This window comes from Microplitis demolitor, chromosome 7, assembly GCF_026212275.2.
Source record: "Microplitis demolitor isolate Queensland-Clemson2020A chromosome 7, iyMicDemo2.1a, whole genome shotgun sequence".
Taxonomy (NCBI): domain Eukaryota; kingdom Metazoa; phylum Arthropoda; class Insecta; order Hymenoptera; family Braconidae; genus Microplitis; species Microplitis demolitor.
The window spans coordinates 165,123-191,118 of NC_068551.1; the positions used below are offsets into that span (position 1 = coordinate 165,123).

The 25,996-nt window shown below is 28.8% G+C and overlaps 2 protein-coding genes and 2 non-coding genes across 6 annotated transcripts; 2 read left to right on the forward strand and 2 right to left on the reverse strand.

The window, feature by feature from the left end:
- Positions 1-3,664: 3,664 nt before the first annotated feature.
- On the reverse strand, positions 3,665-25,482 carry LOC103573439 (uncharacterized). 3 transcript variants are annotated; one of them, XM_008552530.3, is made up of 11 exons: positions 25,373-25,482; positions 13,480-13,602; positions 11,220-11,393; positions 10,400-10,581; positions 9,466-10,307; positions 7,740-9,401; positions 7,406-7,673; positions 7,164-7,338; positions 5,753-7,099; positions 5,352-5,691; positions 3,665-5,281 (listed from the first exon to the last, which is right to left on the reverse strand). In XM_008552530.3, exons 2-11 carry the CDS (start codon positions 13,570-13,572, stop codon positions 5,178-5,180), a joined length of 5,187 nt encoding a protein of 1,728 aa, XP_008550752.1. In that variant the 5' UTR covers positions 13,573-13,602; positions 25,373-25,482; the 3' UTR covers positions 3,665-5,177. The 3 variants fall into 3 exon arrangements, with proteins under 3 accessions (XP_008550752.1, XP_008550751.1, XP_008550753.1); XM_008552529.3 differs by lacking the exon at positions 25,373-25,482 and adding an exon at positions 17,312-18,119; XM_008552531.3 differs by lacking the exon at positions 25,373-25,482 and adding an exon at positions 16,450-16,578.
- Positions 11,751-12,596, forward strand: LOC103573438 (tubulin polyglutamylase complex subunit 2). The gene is made up of 2 exons (XM_008552527.2): positions 11,751-12,000; positions 12,064-12,596. The coding sequence occupies exons 1-2, from the start codon at positions 11,757-11,759 to the stop codon at positions 12,594-12,596; spliced, it is 777 nt and encodes a 258-aa protein (XP_008550749.1). The 5' UTR covers positions 11,751-11,756.
- Trnay-gua (transfer RNA tyrosine (anticodon GUA)) lies at positions 23,313-23,406 on the forward strand. Its single transcript has 2 exons — positions 23,313-23,349; positions 23,371-23,406. It is a non-coding gene; the product is annotated as a tRNA-Tyr (tRNA).
- Positions 24,879-24,951, reverse strand: Trnar-ucg (transfer RNA arginine (anticodon UCG)). The gene has a single exon. It is a non-coding gene; the product is annotated as a tRNA-Arg (tRNA).
- Positions 25,483-25,996: the final 514 nt, after the last annotated feature.

The window sequence follows — 25,996 nt, forward strand, 5'->3', positions numbered from 1 at the left end:
TTTTATATTTCAATTAAATCTGATTATATAAATAATTTAATTGGTAAAAATGATTAATAAGATATAATCAAGTAAATATTTGGATTAGTTGTTATAATATTATAAAATAAAAATAATATGTAACTATGTAACTGAAAAGGTTTGTAAATGGTAAAAGACTTAAAGTTAAACTGTGAGTGATAATGCAAACAACAATTATTCCATACGGTATGACGTTAAGACCGGAAATGTTTTTTCCTCAGGATTTCAAGGAATTTCGACGTCGTATGTTAAACCTTGAGAGTTCAAAGAGTTAACTTGACAAAAATAATAAATAAATACTAAAACAAAAAGTAAAAAAAATATTCATGCATGACTAGCCATGTTTATGTTCCATATACATATTGAGTTTTAGTAAGTTAAGTAAAACCTCATTGACCACATTAATTTATTTTAAATTATTATTATTAACTAGAAGATCACAAAAATGTTATACAATTTTTTTATTTTAGTAATTGTAAATTAAAAAATAAAAAAACTTGATATCTTATGGCCATCGAAGATTGAGCAGATTTTAATTATTTATTTTATATTTAATGGAAAAATTTATTGGATTTCATTAATTAATTTACATTGACGTAAAGTAATTATAATTTTCAATGTACAAAGTTTTTGTTTCCATGTAAATAAATAAATTCTATGATATATTGGTTGTAAAAAAAATTAGTCATTTACAATTCGAGTAAAAAAATTTTAATAATGTTAATAATAAAAATAGGAAATATGTGACAAACGTCAAAAACGGCGTATAGAGGAACGATAATTAAATATTTGATTGATTTTAGAAGATTCTAGAATAAGGAGAAAAAAAGATTCATATAATAAAACTAACCATATTATCTTATATTACGGAGATTTTTTTACTGAGAGACAAGTGCACGTTGTGTCCGCGCATCACCAGATGATAATCATTATTACCCGCGTGTACTTGAATATAGATATAGACATATGATGTCCAGGTTTACATAGAAGCGTCTAGTAGAAAATGAAATTGCGACTTAACTATTTTCCCACGTTGTTTAAAATTTTCCGTTCGGTTAATGAAACGTTAAATAGACGTAAATCATGAACTTTGTATTATGCAGTATTTTACAATTTTCTGATACTGAGTTTATACGCTTGTCTAAAAGATTATTTTTTTTTTTTTTTTTTTTTTATAAATTAATAATAATTGTTGCAATTGTAATAAATTATGAATAAAAAAAAATTGTTTGATTGGAAAAATTTTGAAATCATTGATAAATAGAAATGCTGTAAGCTATATCGATGATCACGTGGGATCAGTGTTGCTTGACATGTGACTGATAATAAGTATTTCAATTGGTGTATTTTTATAATTTCTTAATTGATAAATTAACAGGTCAATTTATTTAAGGATTTGCCAAACACGTGGAGAGATTACTTTCTTTTTTTATTATCTTATTTTTTTGGTGATATAACAAGTTGATACTAATTACTAATTTATATATATTTTATTTTTTATAAATTTGAGTATTTAAATAAAAATAAGATATTACTGAGAAATAATAATAATAATAATGATAAAAAAAAATTAATAGTTAATGAGCTAAGTTATAAGTAAAAAGGAAAAAGGAAATTGAAATGTCACTTTGACAATTGTCTGATGAAAATAAACATTAGTATTCTCTCTTTATTCAAAATAATACGATTAAGTAATTAAATAGTTGAGCTTAAAGGTCAATGACGTATAAGTCAATTTAAATTGATTTAGAAATCAAAACTTTTTAGTTAATTAAAAATAAAATATAAAAAAAGTATTTGTTGTTTACTGATTAATGAAAAAATCGATTGAGTGATCTCTTTCAGTGATTTATTTATCTCATTAAATCTCAGACTCATATCGATTGATAATTAAATAAGATAATTTAATAACAAAGAATAAAGTCAATAAAATTGATAATTTAATGTTTAACTAATTTTTATTAGTGAAAAAGCTTTTCGTAAAACAATTAAATACACTCATTTCCAATATTACACACAACAAATACGCGTCGTAATCTCGTTCGTTTATTATTATTATTATTATTATTAGTTTTTAATACTCATTTTAATAATTATTTATTACTTTTCACTTAATGATTTTCTCGTGTTTGTTTAGATCTCTCATCGTGATGTATTAAAATTTGTGGTATATATATTTATATATATTTTTTTTATATAAGGGTATACACAAAATTATCACGCGTACACAGGTGTGTCAAATACGAAGAATGATAAAATATATAATAAATATAATTTTTCGTATATCAAAGAATACTAATTGTTTTGTTTATTAAAATGATAATAATAAATGTATGACACGGTTATCAATTAATTAATAAATTGTGTCCAGGCATCGGTCAATTTTTATTTTTAATATATATATATATTCAATAATAATAATTGTTTTTTTTTTGCACTTGTGTGTCGAATTTTAAAATAAATAAATTTACATAAAAAGAACCTATCATTAATTAATAAATAATTATAATTTATAATGTAATAAAAATCTATCGCAGTTTTCACCTTGTATTTTTTTCTCGTAATTAATAATCTTTATTATTCAATTTAATTAAAAATTTTTTTTTATTTAATAATTGACTAAATTGTAAAGATTAACTAGAGAGACTTTTTTTTTCTTCTATCAAATGCAAATGCGCTTATCTATTTATTTTGTTTATTTTACTTTAATAATCATTTTTTTTTCTTTTATATGATTTTCATTACGGCAACTTTATTTACAAAAATTGTCATCCATTAATGAGAAAATTTGTTGCAATTTAATAATTATTTTTAATTAGACTACCTAATTATTAATATTATTAATTTGAAACTACAAAAATGTCATATAATCAGTCATCCAGTTTCGATATCACCGCTCTCATATATACGAGCGCCGATTGTTCTTATATTTTTAATCAAGGAAAACTTTTATATTAATCATTTATGTATTCATTATTATTATTATTATTATTATTAATGTTATTATAAAATCATTATTTTCCTTATCGTGTCTTGAACTAAATTACACATAAAACGAGTTATTTATAACATTTTTGTGTTAAACCCAAACTAAAACCTAATGAATGCCGTCTCAATAAATATTTACAGTCCAATACTTAAACAAATTCCATTCCGAGTGATATCACGTTTTATTATCTAAATATGGAATAGTTAAAATTACGGACCTATTGCATATCCATTCGATGCACTTTTAATTTAAAGTCATTTTTTGCTTATCACGATAAAAACAATCTAATTACAAATAAATTTATCATTTTTTCTCTAATATAAAAAATTGGTGTTACGTCTCAGGAATTCCAAACGGATTAACGTATTTTAATTTACAATCATATGATTAGAGTTGCAAAAAAATTACTTTAAATACAAGTGCACCAACAATTGTCATATTTATATTGCAAATAACATCATAATCTTCTGTGTTTGGTATAGAGAAGATTTGTTGAGTTTCTTATTTATTTATTTATTATTATTATTATTATTATTATTATTATTGATTCTTTTTATGAAGCGAAAATGAGAAAAAGTACTATTACATCGTTATTGCAGTAATAATTTTTTTTTTTTTTTTTTTTTTTTTTTTTTATATCACTACGTGCTATTTTGTACAAGTGAAATACAATTTTTAAAATAAATTAGAATATTGCTAGACTAATTAATAATAACTCACTTCTTTTACACTCAATGATTTATTTATTTATTATGTACTAAGAGCATTAAAATTCCGCATTCGATTATTAATATTATTATTATCATTATCATATATAATTTTCTAGTTAAAAAACAACGACGATTCTACCGTGAACGTCAGAGGCATGACGCACATGGTGTAATAATGATAAAATAAGGTGTAATAAACCCGAAACTTTTGGACTCTCTCGAATATTATTAAATCGTCAGCAGTCGCGAGAGGTCATTGTCAATAAAAAAAAAGGAAAAAAAAGTCATATTTATTTTGGAAACAACAACAATAATAATAATTATTATTATTATTAGTGTTATTGATCTTAAAACTTAAGATGGGCCTGATTGTTGACCTTTTAGTTGTATGGGGTTTTTTTTATTTATTAGCATCGTATTGTTTCTCACTAATTCTATAAATAATTTTTATTATATTTAAAAAGTTGTTATAGGTTTTCTTTTTCCACGAATCAACAACAATTCACATAAATTATAAAACTGAATGAAATATAAAAAATTTTACAACAATTAAAATTAAAAAAAACCCACACAACTTTTATTATTTTATGAGCTAAAAACAGACCACGGAATATTAGCCGTATAATTTAGATAATATTTAACAACAATAATGAGTAAATCGTTGCCGCTATTTACATAATGATATATTATATTTATATATATATATATTTTTGTTTCATATATTTATCGACATCTTGCATACGACACACTCATCAGGACGTATGAAATCACGAGCTATTAATATTAATATTATTATTATTATTATTATTATTAATTAATTTAATATAAAAAAGAAAGGAGTGCGAGCAGGGTAGTGTAAAATAAAATCACTCACAATCAGTCGCCATTCCTACAATATTATCAGTAACAGTAAGTCCAGTGAGTTATCAATCATTGTTAATCGTTGATTGTTAATTGTCCATTGTTGATTGCTATTTATTATTATTATTATTATCGTTAATAAGAGCGCTCGTTAAAATTGTCTAAAGCGCGGAATGTTTTTTTTTCTATTCTTTTTTACTACGTATCGACCTTTAAATCTAGACAAAACGATGCATTTATTATTGAATACTTTATTAACCGGTAGAACACACTTCCTTCATGGTCCCTGACTCTCGTTATTCATTAGCTATTATTTTGTTGTCAATATAAACCTCGAGGCCACTTGTTCTAAAACTCTACAGAGCTTAGAACCTACGACTTTTTTTTCATTTTATTTTTCCATCTTTTCGACTTACCCTTGGACTCGGCTTTTAACTGGAATGGACTTTAACTCTTTGTTCTTTTTTTTTTTACTCTAGACTTGTTGATTCTCCTTATTTATTATTATTATTATTATTATTATTATTATTATTATTATTATTATTATTATTATTATTATTATTAACTTAATTAATTTAACTTAATTTTCGAGATGGTCATTCTCCACCGTTCATCTCATCGTAGTGTGAAAATTTTAAAAAGACTTGTTCTAGCGTTGTTTGGCTAAAACTGTACTCCTCTATGTCCAATTCTAACTTGGCTGTAAATAAATAAATAAATAATAAAATATTTAAGTTTTATTTATTTGTAATAATAAAATAATAAAATACCTTTTTCTAATTGCATAAAACAATCAGCAAGTGAACAAACAGCGTGTTGAGGCACTGCAAACACCAGTCTGTCTGCGAAACTCTCCTCAAGAGTTGCGTCAGGAAATAGACCAGCAACAAATTCTTTTAGCGCGCTGATACGATCACCCGATGGCGTCGTTGGTGTGCAATCGCCACCAAGTAATTTCATTTCTAACGTATAACCAGCACCATAAAGATTTTTCAAGTGTTGAGTAGAACCGATACATCTCAGCTCACCTTTTACCATAATGCCAACTCGGGAACAAAGCGCGTCGGCTTCTTCCATCGAGTGAGTTGTTAGTATTGCACCTCTACCACCCTAAAATAATATACATATATTAATATTATAGTTTTTAAAATAATTAGATAAAAATACTGACTTGAAAACTGGCGAGAATAGTGTCCCAAAGGAACCTTTTGGATCTTGGATCCATTCCCGTACTGGGTTCGTCCATCAGTACAACCTTGGGACCTCCAACCATCGCCATAGCATAACTTAATTTTCTTCTCGTTCCTCCTGAGCACTCTTGAGTTTGTTTATCTGCATGATCGTGAATTTGAAGCCCAGTTAAATACAAATCAACGATTCTATCAATTTCACTCCACGGAACACCACGCATTGCTGCATAACATTCCAAGTGCTCTCTGACAGTTATATTTTTCCACTGGGCATCGTGCTGAGGACAATAGCCCATCTGTCTAAAAGCATCAGTCAAATGAGAATTAATATTGTACCCGGCAATTTGAACTCGTCCACGAGTTGCTGCTTCTTCAGCAATTATTATTTTCATAGTTGTAGTTTTTCCCGCTCCATTGTGCCCCAAAAGTCCAAATACTTCACCGGGTTCAACTCCAAACGATAAATTACGTACGGCAACTTTTTTTAATGGTTTCTGTACTTCTTCTTCACGTTTTGTACAACAACTACACGAGGTTGTTTCACGTTGACGGTATTCTTTGCGAAGATTTTGTACCAACACCACTGGTGGCTCTTGTACCGACGATGAATTTACAAAATTAAATATCCTTTGTCGTTCGTTTTTAACATCTGCATCTTCATGATCACCAACATCTGTATTTTCCATTATTTCTTCACCTATTGCTCCGCCATTACGCCCAAAATATTTAAAAACGTCGCTTAATCTACCGCCAGTTTTTTTAATATCAAGAATCATCAGAACAAAAAACCAAATTGGTATATGTATAAGAGCACCTACAGCCATTATTATTATTTCAGAAGTCATGTAGTCAGACATGGTCAGATGATGACAAGCTGCATTTATTGAGCACATCAAATGAACACGATCAACATAATAAACTGAGGCGTATGGTAAATACATTGCATTTAATAGAGAAAATACAACATGAAGAGCAAATGCTGCAGTACCTCCCAATCCCAGCATATCCAGTACCATAACCAAAATAAAGGGAATCAGGCCAAAGAATGTTACGATATTGGGCAGAAAACTTTGAGCAGAGTCCATTTTATCAAAAATGTAACTCAAACAGGTAGAAAATAAAATAGATGATGGGCAGTACAGCATTATCAGACCACCAAGAGTCACTACTGCTGGAATCTCTTGGAGTGACGGTACATTGAATATATATATTATTCCGAGTATACACAGACATATCACCAACATAAGAGCTACTAATACTATAAAGTAACTCAAAAAATACATAAAGAAAGATAAACCATTGACTCGCAGCTGATTTTTTGTTCTTATCTAAAAATAAATTATTTCATTTATTTATTTATTAAATAATTTAATTATTTTTATTAAAATTTACCTCACGGTCATAGACCATATCAACGACTAGAGTGATTGGTACCAAAACTAAAATCATTCCAATAAATAAAGTTGAGCTTGCAATACCTATATTGAATTCTTGAGGCTGTGATGTTTGTTGGAATGGATGAGTTTTTATTTTTATTGGTAATGGATTTTCTTTCTCAGATAAATATCTATAATTATAAATATTTATTTAGTTAATTAATCAAATTAAATATATATTTTTTATTCATTTTTTACCTGTAGTAAGCATTTGATAAAATATTCATGAAAATAGGTATTGAATGCTGCATTGTGTCATTATAAGTAAGTGTAAGATTTATTTGTCGTTTATTAAAATCATTTATGTTGACAACAGCCATATGTGGTGCAATTGCCAGTAAATCTGTGAAATTTCCCTCATATTCATCTAAAACAGGTATTTCATGTCGCATTTGATTTATCAAAGGTGTTATATCTCGGTCTGTATGATTTATGTAGAGCATTCTAGTTTCTTGTTTGTAAGTGGCTAAAATAAAGTATTAAATTATAATTTGTTTATTATTATTATTATTGTTACTGATTATTAACTTACTGCTATTTAATTCCAATGAGTCCATTTTAATACTGACTATTTGTATACTATTTATATACAATCCTAATACAACAAGTGCAAGTGGTGCAACAATTGTAAAATAAAGTAATTGAAGATTTCGAGTTAATCTGAGTAATCGTAATCTCAACATTGCATAGAGTGTTTGAAAAAAATTAGGCCGTATTTTAATAGGATCTAAACCAAGACCCAGAGCAGGTGGATTATTTTTTTCTGTATTGTGAGGAGGATGATGATGGTGATGATGATGATGATGATTAACACCATCAGGCAATTCATTTGTACTTTTAACTTGACCGTCTCCTTGTACAGTCGCTCCTTCATTTTGTAGACTCTGGTAAGATGTACTCTTGGATTGGAGTGATAGCGATCGACTGAGTGCACGATTACGCACCATCTTTTTAGACAGATTGTCCATCGTACATTCGGTCTCTTCGTCTTTTTCCAAATGCAAAAATACCTCCTCCAGAGTTGTCATTGACACGCCGTAACTGCTAATACCCAGACGACCCGTCCGTGTTTTTATTTCATTCTCGATTGCTGAAAATAGCGGTGCAAAATTTTCAACAGAATTGTGAGGGAGAATGAAACTCAATTCACGGCCATGTCGACGAGCTTTTTCGGCTTTTGCAACGTGTGAAGTGACAAGACGTGTTATGGCATTTATACGACTGTTACCCTCTAAAACTAGAGTCAAATGATATCCGATTCCAAATTTATTTTTCAAAAATAAAGAACTACCACAGCAACGTAATTTTCCTTTACTAATTACAGCTTTACGATCTGCAAGAATATCAGCCTCATCCATAAAATGAGTTGTAAGTAGGATAACTTTTCCATGACGACGAGACTGAAGGAATGACCACATTTGCCGCCGTGAGTAGGGATCAACACCGGCTGTAGGTTCATCCAATATTATTATTTTTGGATCACCAATAATAGCTATTCCAACAGATAATTTTCTTTTTTGTCCTCCGCTCAAATACTTGGCAAATATATCAGCCTTTTCAGTGAGATCAATGTCTTTAAGTGTCTTTTTAACTTCCATTTCAATCATAGTTTTGGGAATACCACGAACAGCAGCGAAAAATTCCAAATGCTCACGAGGAGTAAGAAGATCAAATAAAATGTCATGTTGAGGGCATACTCCAGTCATACTACGTATCATTTGCATATCATTTGAATCTCTAATATCATAACCAAATATCAAAGCCGTTCCCGCAGTGGGTGCTGTCAAACCCGTAAGGATATTGAAGAGAGTTGTTTTACCAGCGCCATTGTGACCGAGTATTGCCGTAATCTGACCTTCATATATCGTCAAATTGATACCGTTTACGGCTTTCACCTCGGGTTTACGGCACTTTTGATAAGATTTATAAAGATCAACGATACGTATTGCCTCACGGCCTTTCATTTCACGGACAACTGGTTCGACATCTCGGCTAGCTTCTTCTTCCGGTATAAACGAATTTGATTCACCGTTAGATGAGGGTATTCGTTGAACTTTTTTCTTGCACCAAAAACCCGGGGTAAAGCAAAACCAAGCTGGTCTTTTTGTACCATATTCTGTTGGAATTACAGAGTCAAGATAGTATGCAAGTAAACCATACAGAAAAATGTCAAAAGTAATCATTATTAAACTTCCTGAAAATCAAATAAATTTTATTTATTTATTTATTTATTAAAAAATAATAATTATAATAATTACCTCCAAATGGTATACCAGGTCCTGCCCAAAGATTGTCAAAGTTAACACCCTCGCCTTTTAAATCAAATACCAGAGCTTTATCCATTGCCAAAGCGGCACACGCAGGACTTAATAATGACACAACCCAAAATGATATTGAAGTTGGATCATCGATAAATACTTGAATAAAGTACATAAGACTTAATATTGTTACTGCAAAATTTCCCAATACTCCGGCTGTTCGTGATTGATCAAAAAATGGTGTTATCATAAAGGAAAACATAATAACTGAGAAACTGTAGAGTACAACAAGTAAAAATATAGGTAAAAAGTGGGTATGTTGAAACATTTGTAGTGTAAAAAGCAGTAGTACTGCAACTGCTGATAAAATAAATACAAATATTGCATATATCAGAAACCAAGACATCCAAAATATTGAATCTTTGAGACCCATTATCTTCATACCCTCCTTTATTTTATTTTCCTTCTCGCCGACTATCAGAATAAGTAAATACGTTATAAATTGGGAGAGCGCAAGTATCATGTACAATGGTATTAAAACTCTGAAGGCTAGCATCCAATCTGCTGTGTAAGCTTTCTTTGGAAACATTTGAAATTTAATATCGGGTAATGTTACATCGGTATTACCGGTATCAATACGAATTTTAGTCATATCCATAAGCATCTGCAGAGCCATGAAACCCGAATGAAAGTAATTATTTATTGGACATGATCCTCCTGTTTCTATTGACAGCATACCTCCCACCCAATGGCTTGTATTTTTACGACAGGTCACTGACGAAGAATAAAATTCTTTTGGTGAGGGTGTCGCGTGAAATGACGGATTCGTTCTTATTTCATATCTGTAATTTAATTTATCATTCATATAATATTATACTAAACCCTTTTTTTTTTTTTTTTTTTTTTTTTTTTTTTTTTTTTTATGATAACTCACAAGAGACTATGGCTTATCGGCTGTGGATCCTCAAAGATAACAGCCAGAGGTATGCTGTAGGGCTCACGCCAATAGGCCGCCTGCAGATCGCCAGTCGTTTCAAAGACCATGAAATTTAACGGCAGCTTACCAGGGTACTCCCACACAGATAACCATAAGTTGTTCATGGCAGTCAGGAAATTCTGTGTATCATTAAATAATTTTAATTTTTTGTAAAAATAAATAACGATGATAATAAAAAATGTTAACGTTTATCATAAAAATAAAAATAAAAAAAAAATAATAGAGGATAAAACGGATGAGTTGTATGGACATTGTAATATTTTATTATGGAGCTTAAAAGTTGAATGACGAAAGGCATTTGATATATGTGTATCGAGTTTTTGAATAAGTTGAACCATAAAAGCCGATGTGTGTATAGATCGATATTGTGAACGACGTTGTTGGACTATTGCTATTGCTGCCATTGCTTCTATTGCAATAAAAAGAGGAGAAAAAGGAGAAAGAAGAGTTGCTCTTGGTATATATTTTCTGGTGAAAAAAAAAAAAAAAAAAAAAAAAAAACTAGTAAACTCGTAATAGTAGCAGCGGTGGCATCAGAACTTTGCCCAAGAGATGATTGCAAAGCCTTCTGTAGTGTCTTGATAAATCCTCAAAGTATTCACTACCTTTTACGAGACAACCCTTGAGTTATAGCCTCACGAGATGGTGCGTCATATTTTTATTTTCTTAATATTTACCGAGCGGATAATTTTTATGGTTTGATAAAAATAAAATAGTTTATTATATATATTATCATTATCAAATAAAGTAAACTTACAAGAGTTTCGGTGGAGTTTGGGACAACAGCAATGGTGTTGTTCTTATAGCCATTAAAAAACTCAAATATGTTACCGTCTTGCCGTTGTGTCGTCATTGCTGGATAATTTGGATTGGGTATTAAGACTTTTAAGATGATGAGATTACCCAGGATGTAAAGGGGCAAAAATACTTCCTGTAACAAGTACAAGTTTATACATAATTAAATATAAGCTTTTCTTGTTGGTAAATTAAGACCATGTTGTTAATTATAAAATTAATTTATTCATTAAACATTATTTTTAATTTAAATTTATAACCAGAATATCTTTTGGGATTAATAAAAGAACCAACGATATATATATATATTTATATTTATATATATATGGTGGATGCTCAGAGTTTAGTGGTGGTAGAGTTTATGACCCTGGGCGTTGCTATGAAAATCAACAAATTTGGTTAGTAGTATAACCGAGGTTAAACACTGGCATTGGTGTTGGCGGTGGTATTATTTATTTAAGTGCACAACAAACGTCAAAGACTGACAAACGAGTATAAAATGTCTTTTTTTGTTGACATCGTAACAGAGGATTCGTTTTACGAAAACCTAACGCTCGGAGTTGTTAAATTATTGGAAGCAAGTCCGTGTGTTAAAAATGTCAAAGTTGAAAGACGGAGTGCCTGTGAGAGAAGTGCAATTTCCAGCTGGGAGCAGAAACACTGCTGTCTATTGCCTGATGATTTAAAACGTTTCTACGCATCAACTGACGGTTTTTCACTCACTTGGAGTCTCGATATTGCTGGTATATATCTATAATTATTTTTAAAATAAATAATTAGTATATTTTATTATTTTTTGTGATTAGGTGAAGAATTTAGTGTTGGAAGAATGACGATAAATGAATTTGCAACATTGAAAAGATTTGTTGGAAGCAAAGAACAACAAGCTGAGGCAGATTCTAAATCACAAGATGAAACGGATATCCCGTCGTTAGGTGGACGCTGTAAACTTTTTGAAATAGATCAATGCGGAGTGTCAAAAATTTTTTTGGTTTATCATATCAGACCGGATTGGGACGCCGAACCCGGAATTTGGTTATTTCAGGATGACAATGCTGCTGGGAACTGGTATCATCTATCAGATTCTTTTATCAAGTACTTTCGGATGATGTTGGTACACTTGGGATTACCATTGTGGCAATACTGCGCAGCTGGACTTGATCTACCTACATGGGTCGAACAAACATATTATTTAGTTGGACCTCATTTATTACCCACTACTGGAAAACCCACTGAAAGCATTTCTGCGACAATGTGGAAAGACGGTCCTCTTAATACTATTGATACTACTATTTTTAAGAGTCGCGACAATAAACAAAGAAATTCAAGAAAAAAATAATTATCATCTAAAACTATTAATCTTTATTATTTTTCACAGATTAAATGACTAAAGTTTTTTTTATTGAAATAACTTTAAATTTTAATAAAAAATAAATAAAGTAAATTTTACATTTTCGATACTTTTTAAAATGAAATTTGACCCTTGGCCTAATTGGCACGAAAAACAAGAAAAATTTCTAACAAATTGGCATTGTGTAACGCATATCTTGGCACAATATCCTGGCCACTCATCGAGTCTTTAATTTTTCCCTTCACTTGTTTTATGTATCTCGAAATCTAATCAATTGCGGAATAATGATAAAAAAAAAATTATCTGCTGCTAAATCAGTCTGAGATTGTGATACTGCATCGAGTGAAAAATAATATTAATACAATAAATCATATTATGATGGATTATGCATAAGCCGAGTGGTGAATTTAAACAATCCTGTTGACAGTTCCGTGGATCTTGTCACGTTCATCGAATTATAATTGACACAAGCCAATATGCAAATAATCACATGTGCGTCTTCTACGACCACTCTATTCCATTTTTTTTATCCAGTAGCTAGATAAAACTTACGTAAACTTAATAAAGACATGGGAGGATTTATTCAACAGATCTGCTGACAGTATTGTTACGTGCACTTTATTTTTTAAAACACATGTTTCTTTTTTTTATTTCACTTTCGATTGAATCTAATCGAATTAAAGCCTACTAAATAAATCTTAGTTATAATTTATTTATTTAATAATAATAAAATTTAATTTTAATCAAAATTATTCAATTGAAAAAATTTTTTTATTAAGAAATTAAAGTTTAAAAGGTAAAAAATTTTTAATTAAATAAAGAAAGGGAAATAAAATCATATAATATTATAGATTATTTATTTTTTACTTACAGCTATAGTCTTTCGTTTCTCACGTTTCTTGAGCAGTAAATTCCTCCCGAGCATCGCTCGAAGTTGAGAAAAATATACGTTGCAAGAACCCATTATGTTTCCTTTTTTTTTTATTATCAATATCTATAACAAAAATATTAATACATATTTTAAATATTTTCGATACTTTGAATTCCATAGTAATAATTTTAAATTGATTGGATTGTAAAACTACACAAAAGGCTTTTGTGGATTAAGTACAAAGACTAGAAAATGTAAAACGTACTACGTGAGGGGTTCCGACATCCAACCCAATCCAACCCCAACATAAAAGACAAATGCATCAGATAACCAATTTATACGGATTCGTCTGATAATTTAACTACTATACAAATCTATCTAAATACCCTTCCAAACTACTCTAATAATCAAAAATACTTTTTGTTTTTTTTATAAAAAAAAAAAAAACAGTCTATTTGATATTCACGCTATATTTGTGATTAATATCAAAACATTTAATTGAATTTATTAGCACGGTAAGGAAAAAAAAATTGTTGGATTTAAAAAATAGGGCAATCTGGTGGAAAAAATGAAATTTAAAAATGATTAAATTATCGACAGTGAGAAGCAGTTTTAAACCCTCAATGAAATCGCTATCAAAGTAATCAGGATATTAAATTTATTGTTATTATTTATTTTTTTATGCAATTGCCTGAAAGGTTAAAAAGTAATAATTTGTATAATGCTGATAAATTGATATTAAATATTTTAAAATATATATGTACGCAATGCGGAATTATGTTAGAGTACGTCAATAAAATAATTTCTTTCCACATGATTTACAGTAGATTATCTGTGAGAGCTCTAGAGAAATACGAGGATTATGAATGTCTAATAAATCAATTTTATAAAATAATTATTTTTTTTTTTTTTTTTTTTATCATTGTTATTATTATTGTTGTTGCATATTATTATATATGATATTCATTAAACTAAGCACGATTAAACATTTATTTAGATCGATGATTACTAACAAGTTGACCCTCATCGTGACACCTCAGGGTCGTTGAAAAATACCACATGACAATCAATATTATGTCGTTGAAATTTTCGTTGTCAACAGTAAATAATTAAATCTAAAAAATTACCGTTTATAAACTTAAAATACTAATTATAATCATAAAAAAATTAATTTCAATCATTAAATTTTTTTAGTTTAATTTTAAAATCATTTGTTTGAGTGTCTCGGCCTTTTTTCTTCACTCTTTAATCTGCACTTGACTCCAATTGACGCGTTCTTGAATTTTCAGAGCAATTAACAAACTATTGTTAATTAACTACTACTAAACATTTGTCTAATTAATTATAATTACATTCAAGCATTATTTATTATAAATTATGGTTTTAAATAATCAAAGTTTTATTTATTTATAATTATCGATAAACATAAAAAAAAAAATAATAATAATAATAAATATAGTGTGCTCAACAATAAGCTACTTAAGCGTATGAGTTTTATAATAAGTAATAAAAATAATAGAATTATTTTTGTTATATAAAAGGAATAAAATGAAAATAGGGTGGGTGACCCTCTATTTCGAACATGTTTATAAATTCACCCTCTATAGCTCTACATATTTATCATCGATTTTAGTTAGTTTCATTTACTTACAACTATTATTACTCATTATCTATTAATAAATCTAAATATTTCTAAATTTAAATATTTATTGACTTGGAAAAAAAAAAAAAAAAAAAAAAATTGAAGTAAAATATTATAATATTTGAGTATGGAAATAAATAATTTTATTTGTGGAAGATGTTAAATAAAATGTAATAAAAATAAGGTCTAAGAGTATGAGGATACTTGGGGGATTTAAAACTACCGCACGAGTACAGGTTACAGTTGGCTCATGTGCAAGTTGAGTATCGACCGTACTTTTCGCGCGCGTCCATCGCTACCCCTTACAACACACCCACCCGCTTCCAGTACCCCCTTACTTAACTATACTATAGTTTTATTATAATACAAGTTATAATATAGAGTAAATTGTATAGATCGTATTTATAAGCCGATAATTTAGCGTTTTGCCATTTGTCGAACCCGTGATACTTTTGTCTCCTACAATATACTGTACATAAGACTTTTATTACTCTACTACTATACAATCTGAATATATTTTCTCTGTCGTCTTGATAACGGTTTCGATATCTAGTTCAGTCTATATGCTATTTAACTTTTTCACTTTCATCTTAATCACGTTCTCCGTACTCGTGACCTCAAGATGATGGAACTACGTGACACGTTGCGCTTTTTTCTTAACCACTCAATTTTTTTTCTTTTTTTTTTTTTAATTTTCTAATTGAAATTCAAAATCATAATTACTGTTTGAAATAATAATTATTATAATTGTCGAATAAGATGTTGGCATTTACAAAGATTGCAAAAATATTTAAATGAACTCTACTTTTTAATTAACAAAACTTATTAAACTGTTTCACGGCTAATTAACAAGTTATTTAGATAATTAGCTGGGTTTAATTAAATGATATAACTTTTGTTTTTCTTTTATTAGAGAAAAATATTTTTTTTCTTTTTTTTTTTTTACGAAAGATTAAAAAGTAGAGTGTCGATAGAAAGATAGTAGATAGCAAGATAAAGTAGATAAAGAAGTTAAATAAAATGATTGGACGCCAAGCTGTCTGGCTAAGTCAATGGTTTCACTACTTGCTCGTCAAAGTCCACGCGGGCAGCTTTTTCCCCTTATCATAATCAATTCTCAATGAATCCAAAAAAAAACATTATACATACATACGATACTTATTTTTAGCCTCAACGTTATCTATATATATATGCAACTATTATTCAAGGAATCGATTATACTTAAGATAAGATTGATATCTCAAGTGTTATAGACATAATATAAATTTAAAAATCTAAAAGATAACGATTTTAATAAAATAAATAAAAAATTGAGACATTAGACCTACTCTTGTAACATCCTCAGGAATGTTATGTCACTCGAAGTTAACGTCATTTGAGAGATATGTCAAATAATATTCTGAAGCCTGATACACAATGAGAACAAGTCTCAAATATCGGTTAATGTTTCACTTTAATACCACTTGTATACACTCTTTGAGTAAATATATGAGTATGGCTCAATAATTAATATTTTACTTTTATTCTTTACTTTGCAGTTATTTCAAATTTGTAAATATCAAAATAATTTCATAAATTTATTAAAAATAAATTATTTAACAAATAAACTATTTTTAAATTAAAATTTAATGAAAAAAATTGTGAAATTATTATTGTGTCGTAAATTTTTTCAATAAACATTTATGTTATCATAAACCTAATTATTGTATACAGTAATACAGTGGCTATTGGTCGGAGCAATAAATATGTAAAATGATAACGAAAAATCGGCTTAATAGCCAATTTAATAATAATAATAATAATAATAATAATAATAATAATAATATTAATATTTTTTAATACACGTTCCTCTCTTTAGTTTTCAAAATCGATTTGATGGCCTGCAGGCGGCGGCCGGGTGCTCGCACAACAACTTGGGGAAATTTTCACCGCGGTAATGTGACCGACCGACCGACCGACTGAGCTGGAATTTCCCCAGGTGAGACACTAAACTTGCTAGACGTCACCGAGAACAAAATTCGGTGCAATGAACCTTTAATAATAATTTATTTCCCGTTCTCATTCTCATTCCCATTCCTATTTATGGTATCACTGAAAATAACAACCGCAGGCATTCTCACCAAAGTTAATCTATAACTCTTTAAATTCATTTTTTATATAAAATAAAGAAAAATTATAAATTTAACTTACAGTAATACACTTATAACAAGCCCATTTCCTACTATTGCCATTTTTAAAAAATTAAAATTTTTTAAATTATTCAATCAAACTCACATTATTAACAGCCTTTCCATTGAAATTTTGTAAAAATAAACATTTTTATTCTAAACAATTTATTTAATCACTTTAATCTCCACTTTTGTTTTAAAATTATAATGTACTATATAATTAATAAATAATTTTTATTGTTTATATTATTATTATTATTGTTGTTGTTGTTGTTATTATTATTATTATTATTATTATTGTTATTATTATGGTAATTAATAATATATCCCTGAGTCTCCATTATTAAAATATAAATTAACAAAAACTAGATTTGAATAAATTATTGAAAAACAATAAATAATTATTCACGTGGTAAAATCAACGAGCCGGTACGGCACTGGAACTGCTGCAGGAAACGGCGCCATGTCCCCAGTTATTTCAATTGTCTTTACAAAGGCTTCCGGTTCACGATTAAACCTCTAATCTCAAACTTGTCATTCACCAAATTAAATTTTAAACCTGGTATTCTATTCGCCAGTAATTCAGTCCAAGAATTTAATTTAAATATAAAGTTGAATTCACTTCACTTGTAATTTAAAATTACTAATCACTGGTTTTCAGAATCAGCGATTTACTATTTTTTAAGATTTTAAATGGCACAATAGTGAGAACAGGTGTCAGGATAAAGTCAAAGTGACAATTGGAGGGTCGAGGACGAGGTCACCTTCGTGAATTTGTGTTTGTGTATGTGTGTGAGTGTATGGGTGTGTGTTTTTTTTTGCCGGCTGGTTCCGCTTACGTCGACCAGCGACGCTAGACTGTGGGCTGCTGGCAAGCGAGGGCTTTTGCTGTCGCGTCTGCGTCGTCGTTGCCATCGTCGTCGTCGTCGTCGTCGTCGTCATCGTCATCGTCGTCATTGTCGTCGTCGTCGGGGATTCTATATAGACACAACCTACAACCCACGGTGTTGGATCATGCATATATACATCTATATTTATTGTAACATACAGGCTATAGAACGATGGTACGATGGATCAAGTGAGAAAATAATCAAAGAGAAAAAGAGATGGAGGATACACCCAACTCTGTCAACTACGACAATTTATATATAGAATTTACCTACAACCTACAACCCGTACCTACGTCGGTACCAACATTACGCGGATGGGACATCGAACGTTGACGAGAACCAATCGAGAACCAAGTCATGGGGAATGATTTTAAAATATATGGAAACCAGATTTCGAGGTTTCGACAATTTTATGGTCTATCGATATCGAAAATTTATTGCTTTTTTTCAATTTAAATTTTAGTCGAAAATTTTTTATTGCCGCCAGACAGATTTAATAAAATTTATTGATGAAATAAATTCTTTAACATTAATTATAATAATTTTAAAAATGTGAGTTGATTGGGATAAAATGACATGACTTTTAGCTTTTATAGGTTTTTAGTTTTGATTTATTTCTTTTTTAAAAAATCAAGTGACTACTTTAAAGAACAATGATGAAGTAGAATAGCCTCATGCTCAATTGCCACCGATTTTCCTGGAACTTGACGATAAAACGGTCTTCATAACGCATCATTAAACTTAAGCGATCACAAAATTTCGTTGTCCCTGATCATGTAACAGTGAACAATGCTTGGCTATTATTTTTATAATCATTTTTACTGTTGCTAAAAAAAAAAAAAAAAAAAAAAAATCAAAAAACAAATTAATGTCACTTGAAAAATATTATTATCATTATTATTTATAAGTGAATGAATAAATATTTAAGTACGTTAATTAATAGCACGTACTAATTTCAATCACGTATAGCAGCATGTCATCAATTGAAGCACGTGCCTAAGCTTACATATACCGTAAGTATGCAAAGCATTATGCATCAACTCAACTCCTATCCACTATAAACCAGCGAACGTTGTATTACGATCTATGATTAATATTATATGCTTCTATGACTATCAACGAGTTTAAATCTGTTTATGTTACTAAATTGTGCAGACTTAGGAATCTTTACAGTCTCACATTTGTTTTAAATATTTTCTTTATCAATTAAATTAATAATTAATATTGCCAAGACGCGTAATAATAATTATAATTCAAGGTCTTTCAATTAAACTAATCATTAAATTTATCCCACAATCTTTGAACTAAAGAAATTCGATATCAATTTTATGTCTTCAATTAAAACGCCGAGTAATAATTTAAATAGTTAAATTATCACCACAAGATCTTCTTAAGGATATTTAAATTTTCTTTCTGAATACGTGCCAAAAAATAGATTAACAGCGTACTCTTTTTATCATTTTTCACGACAGAAAAAAAAAAAAAAAAAAAAAAAAAAAAAAAAAAAATCACTTTGTTTTAAGACGTTTGGAAAATTAACTGTCACTTTTTATCAATTTTATACGACTGCTCGGTGAAATATTGTCGCATTAGTTAATATTAAATATTAGTTGGTTCTATAAATATGTAGACGCACATCAATATATGTAGATTGAGTTAATGCACTTTGAGAGCCTTATCTAATCTATTTATATATAAAAGAGTTTGTAAAATTGCTGAATAATTTTCAACAGCTACTATAAAAGAAGGTTTATATTTTTTTTCTACCGATTATATAGATTGTCGTGAATTGTATGGGCCGAAATCAGAGTATAATATCGGTATAGTGGCGTTAAAATTGATTTGCCCATGAAGAGAGATCGTTAAGGTCGTACATGCTATAATGCGGTTATTCATTTAACCCACACTATTTACTAGGTTCATGCATTAAACCAAAACTGACAAGTTTAATCCTTGTAAATGTAAATAGATACGTACTCAAAGAGCAATAAACTCGAGGCATTATTCATTTAAAAGGTGACATAATAAATTAACAAACTATAAACATCATATTTATCTCTTATTTAAAAGCTTAGTTTTTAGTAAAGTTTGTTTAATCATATATACATTTACGTCAGTATAAACTTGATATTAAAAAAAAACAATAGGTCACTCAGTGTAACAGGGATGATAAAAGAAAAGAAAATAAAAGTACAGAGAAAAATTCATAGTGTGACGTCATGAGGATGGTGGGTATTGAGCTGGAAATTTTGCTCTATTGTACTTATAGTATGTGCATAAAGGCTTTCTTATCTATATATTTAATAATACGTAGCTCACTAAGTGATGTCATTTTGTAGAAATAATTTCAAAATCAATGAGATGAGTCACAATATTTATTAAACATTTTATTATAGAAATTATAGCTGATTGACTTTTTAGATAAAATGAAATGGAAAACAATTATTGTGTAGCGAAATTGGTGTAAGCTAAGTAAACAACTTTCATATTATCACGAGTGATGTAAAGATATAATATTGAACCAGATGTCTACAATAATGAAATGTTTATAAGTTATTTAGTAAATTAATTTTGTAGAATTATACGGCAGTTGTTTTGTTTTTCTTTTATTATTATTATTACTATTATTTGTCCTCTTAATAAAAATATTTGTCTTAATAGGTTATTTGAAAAAGTAGCCCATTTTTTATTAATGAAACACGTAAATAAAAACAAACTTGAACTAGTTTTTTTAAAATAAATGTATATCCATTTGTTATTATTTTAACATCTATACTTTTATTGTGAGTTTTATTTACAAAAACTCAATTGAAAATAGTATTTAGTAGTTTGAAAACAAGTTTTGTTAATTTATAAAATTTATATAAAATTTGAGTGTTACATATTTAGATTCAAATTGCCCTTTTATTAAATCTTCTATATATTATTGCACGCGGCAAGTGCATCAAGATTGTCATGATTCTAAAATTAACGAGCTCCGACAAAAATAATCTCTGGGAATCGTAGAATATGTGTAAACGTTCCTAGAATATCTTGTTAATGATTTTAACATCAATTTTTATTAATTTTTCTTAAAATTGATTACATTTAAGATTTTCTTTATCTTAAAAGTATTTTTATTTATTTGAATAAAATTCATTGCAAGATTTAAACTTTTGGAAAAAGTATTCTTTCTTTTGTCAGCTGTCATAATTGTAAATAGACATAAAATGAAAAGTTGCAACATTCTGTGACCCGGCCTCTTGAGAGAATATCACAGTGCATAATACTGTCAACGTCTTCACAACTAAATATATAGTATATAAGAATGTTTGTATAATGAAAAGTTATGTTTAGATGTAACTCATAGTTTAGAAATTGTATCTATGATAAGCTAATACCCAGGAGAAATGCAGTGGTATGTTGAATGAAAAATATATACATAAATATGTATATAAACTTGACAAACCATCAACTGATATTATTTTGTTATACAGAGCTATTTGAGTTTTAAATAAAAATAAAAGCCAATAATCCATTGTCAGTATTTAATATACAAGAGATTAATGAAAATAAGGCTCGCCTTAAAAGCCTTGACATGATACCAATTTTTTGATATACTAATAATGAATAAAGTTTTTTCGGATGATTGTTACTTTATATCACGCTAGGAGTCGGAAATATATTAGAAGGGTGTGTTCGACCCAAAGACCAAGTGGGCAGGTGTCCACACCCATGAAAAAAAAAAAGATCAATTTTGTTATCACTAAAAAATAAACTGTAATGGTTATCCAAATGTAGATTTTGCATGAATAGATGTCACAGAGAAATGAAGAAAATGACCTTGGTGTGATATATCAATAGTAATTCGTGCTCTCTGATATCAATAATGTTTAAATATACAAATATTGATTTCGCGTTAGTAATGCCTTTGGTTATTCAATGGGCATTTAATGGTTTTATTTTTTATAAAATGTTATAACTAATTCGAAATAAAATATTATTTAAATTTTTGATAAAATTAAATCGTTAATTCTGTTGACACCTAGTTCTATTCAGACAACTTTAAATACGCTTTGAGTGAATAACGCGCAGTATTGAATGGGTCTCGTTGAGGATTAGTAATAAAATGATTTATAAATGAAATACAAAAATAATAAAACAGCATGTGGAGGGTTTTGTGAAGAAAAAAGTATAAAAAGCAAAGAGGGTGGATTGAATGAAAATAGACATGAGAACCGTATTATCGAGTAGGAATAAGCGTCATTTAGCATACCAAAAGCTCTGTCGTTGTCAACAGAGTGTATCAATAGAACACTGATAACGTGCCGGAGTTGAGAGTACATATACATTGGGATGCACATGCTACGTTGAATAATTTCAATGTAAAAGAGAGTACAATGTCCCCGTCCTCAAATACATACATATATACATATATTTATAATATGTATATAATAATAATCTCTTTCTCTTTTAACATTAGCCACGTTAATTAACTTTATTATTAACGCTACACCTCTCATTACTTGCTCAGATTAATCTAATTGTTTATAAACATATCTACATATGTATATAAATCATATTAAATTTTATAACATGAAAGATGAAAGATACTATATAATGCCAGCAATAATAATAAAAGCTAAGGTTCAATTGAAAGGGAATAGAATACCCGGAAATTGAGAGCAACCAATTGGATTACTAATTAAAACGATTCCTCTCTCATTTCCTGTGATATAAGCATGATATCAAACAGATTTAATGATAATTTAAAAAAACTTTTAACATCAATAGTTATTATAATTGTTATTACAAAAACATTCTGTTGACACATGACATACTTATTGATTTAATTTAACCAACTTAAATTTATAATAGAAATCAAAACACAGTTTGACGTGACAGTATACTGATTAACTACTACATATATATAGACGCTACCGCAGACCACCAGCTTTGACGTATTTACAGTGGTTCTCATTTTTTGTATTTTTTCAATTCGAAATTCAATATAAATATTAATATACGTAGGAGTAAATAAAATTATTCTTTTATCAACTGATAATTGTCAAATAAATCTTTAAATTGGTTATTTAAATTTTTAATGGCACGGTTAGTTTATAAGTCTTATTAGTTGTGTCCGAATACCATCTCCCTTCGATAGCTCAGTTGGTAGAGCGGTGGACTGTAGTTGTAATTTCATTTGAGAGTAATCCATAGGTCGCTGGTTCAAATCCGGCTCGAAGGAATTTTTTTTTTTTTTTTTTTTTTTTTCTCTAATTTTTGATTTAACAATTTTTATGGATTAATAAATTTTTTTTTGCTGTAATTATGTATGTTGCTAACTCAACTGTTAATCTGAGGCATCACTACTGCTGATTTCGCTAAAGAAAATTTTATTTAATTGCTTCTAAGACTTTCTGTTCTATGAGGCCTAACTTTTTTATAAATAAATAAAAACTATATGGCCGATATTGCATTCCGTCAAAATCCAGCATGAACTAATACACTAGATGGGGTTTCTCATAGGTCACCCTCAGAAATTACTCTATCAGAGCCATTAAAATGAGTCCCGTGATAAAATGTGTGGCTCATAAAAAATTAAAAAAAAGACAGAGTGTATAACCAAGTTACAGTTTTTTGCGGATATTCATAGAAATAATTGAAATGATTAAGGGATACGTGAAGGGTGGTTGGATGGCATTGTCTTGAGTGTGATGCGTGTGGCGCCAAAGGGGGCTAGGAAGTCTGTTCATTTATTCAATACGACGTCTCAGTCCAAGTTCAAACTATCGAAAGTATATTATTATGTATCGTATATTAGAAAGTGAACCGCAAGCCACGTACGTGTTGGGCTCTTGGGTATAGTTGATATTAAATGAAAAAAAAATATAAGGAGCAGCTGGAGTAGAATAAGGAGTAAGAGGAACAAATTAAGGGTGCAATTGTGGGGGAATGATGGTAAGTATCGTAAGCATCGAATATATTAAAGCTGTTGCTAGCTGCATTATCGACTTACCTTGCGGGTATCAATGTTGTAATTGTAACAAATAATGCATGCATCTATTATGCATGTGTTGTTTTATATTTCTTTATGTATATGTGTATTTGTAATAAAAATAATAGTATGAGTACTGTCGTCATATCGTCATGTTAACTTAACATTCAATTTGTATATGCAATGTCTGTAGTCTGTACATACGTATTGCAAAGAAAAAAAAAAGGTTTAAGGGGAGTAATATGAAAAATTTTACCTGGATTATTATTGTCAGGACAAAGGTAATGGAGACCAGGTGGAACAAATTGAGAAAATTATACACAAGGGCTTTTTATTCGGAGAATTCATTTTTTTTTTTTTTTTTTCACTCATTCTCAACAGCAATATTCAAAGTTGGCGCCTTTATATGACAAATAAATATATTGAGTTATAAAAAAAAATAATTTATGTTTTTGACTTGAGCCAGTAATATATTTTTTTTTTTTTATACAAAAAGAAAACAGATGAAATTTGATAGTTGAAAAAAAAATATTAAGTGCTCACGAATTACTCAATCTTTCTTTACGTCAGAATACACCTCATAAATCACACGAATATATGATTGGTAAAAAATAAATCATTTATTCGTGTCAACGGTGATTGTGATTAATGAAAAAAAAAATTATCGAAACATTTACTAATTAATTTCTATTGATAGAGACTAAAAAACAAAAAAAATATATCGACCGTGACAGGACTCGAACCTGCAATCTTCGGATCCGAAGTCCGACGCCTTATCCATTAGGCCACACGGTCTCGTATGAAGAGCATTACTGATACTTTTGTTATAAGACTTGTTTATTTTTCTATGTGATAAACAACTACTAATAAATATGTAATAATATTGTTTTTTATCACAATAATTTTAATAAACATTTATTATTTAAATGAGTATTCAATCATTAGATAAAAAAAAAAACACTAATAAATCTCATGATAAAACAGAAAACTGTTTTGCCTCATAAATATATAAACATACTTGAAAAATTATTGAATGAAACATTAATTAAATTTACCACCATAAATTTTAAATATTTTAAATAATAAATTATAAAATTATAAGAAGTAAAAAATAATAAATTTTAAACTTGAACGATGAAAAAAAATTCTTTCACCATCACACAATGTTAAGATAGAAATGAAAAGTTTAGTTAAAAGTGTATAAGTGGATGTTTACCTTAAAGTTGAAGGTTATTTAAAATATTAAATCGCCAGTAATAAACACTGTAGTTGATAAATTAACACAACGGCAAGTAATGCGGCATTATTGGACAGTAAACAAACCCTCTCGACCCTCTCGACTATTGTTTAACTCACTCTGCAAATTATTATTGTTATTAGCACTCTGGCCTGAGCAACCCTCTCACAGATGGCACCACCATCCAGTCTAATTTCATCAATCGATAGTCTGCAGAAAATGGAGAAAAAAATATTTTTTAAATACAAAAAAGTTTAATTAACTAAAGGAAATTTTACTGTATAGCTATTTTAATATTTCATTTAAATTAATTAATTAACTTAAATTATTTGAGCGAATGAAATTTAAATCGGGTAATCGTTAATTAACATTATTAATTAATGTTCTGTTGTTTACCTATACTCGGCGTAAAATAATATTTGCACTTTACTTTATTATACTAAACAAAGCTTTTAGCGGTAAATTGTTGGCATAGCTCGGCATGGGCACTACTACAGAGAATAAAAGGATCAATAGGTTTGGTTTTCCGCAGCTTACAAGCTCTCAGAGGTCTTAACTCTCATTTAATCGACAGTCCTGGGGTCAATGTAATATTATTCCTAT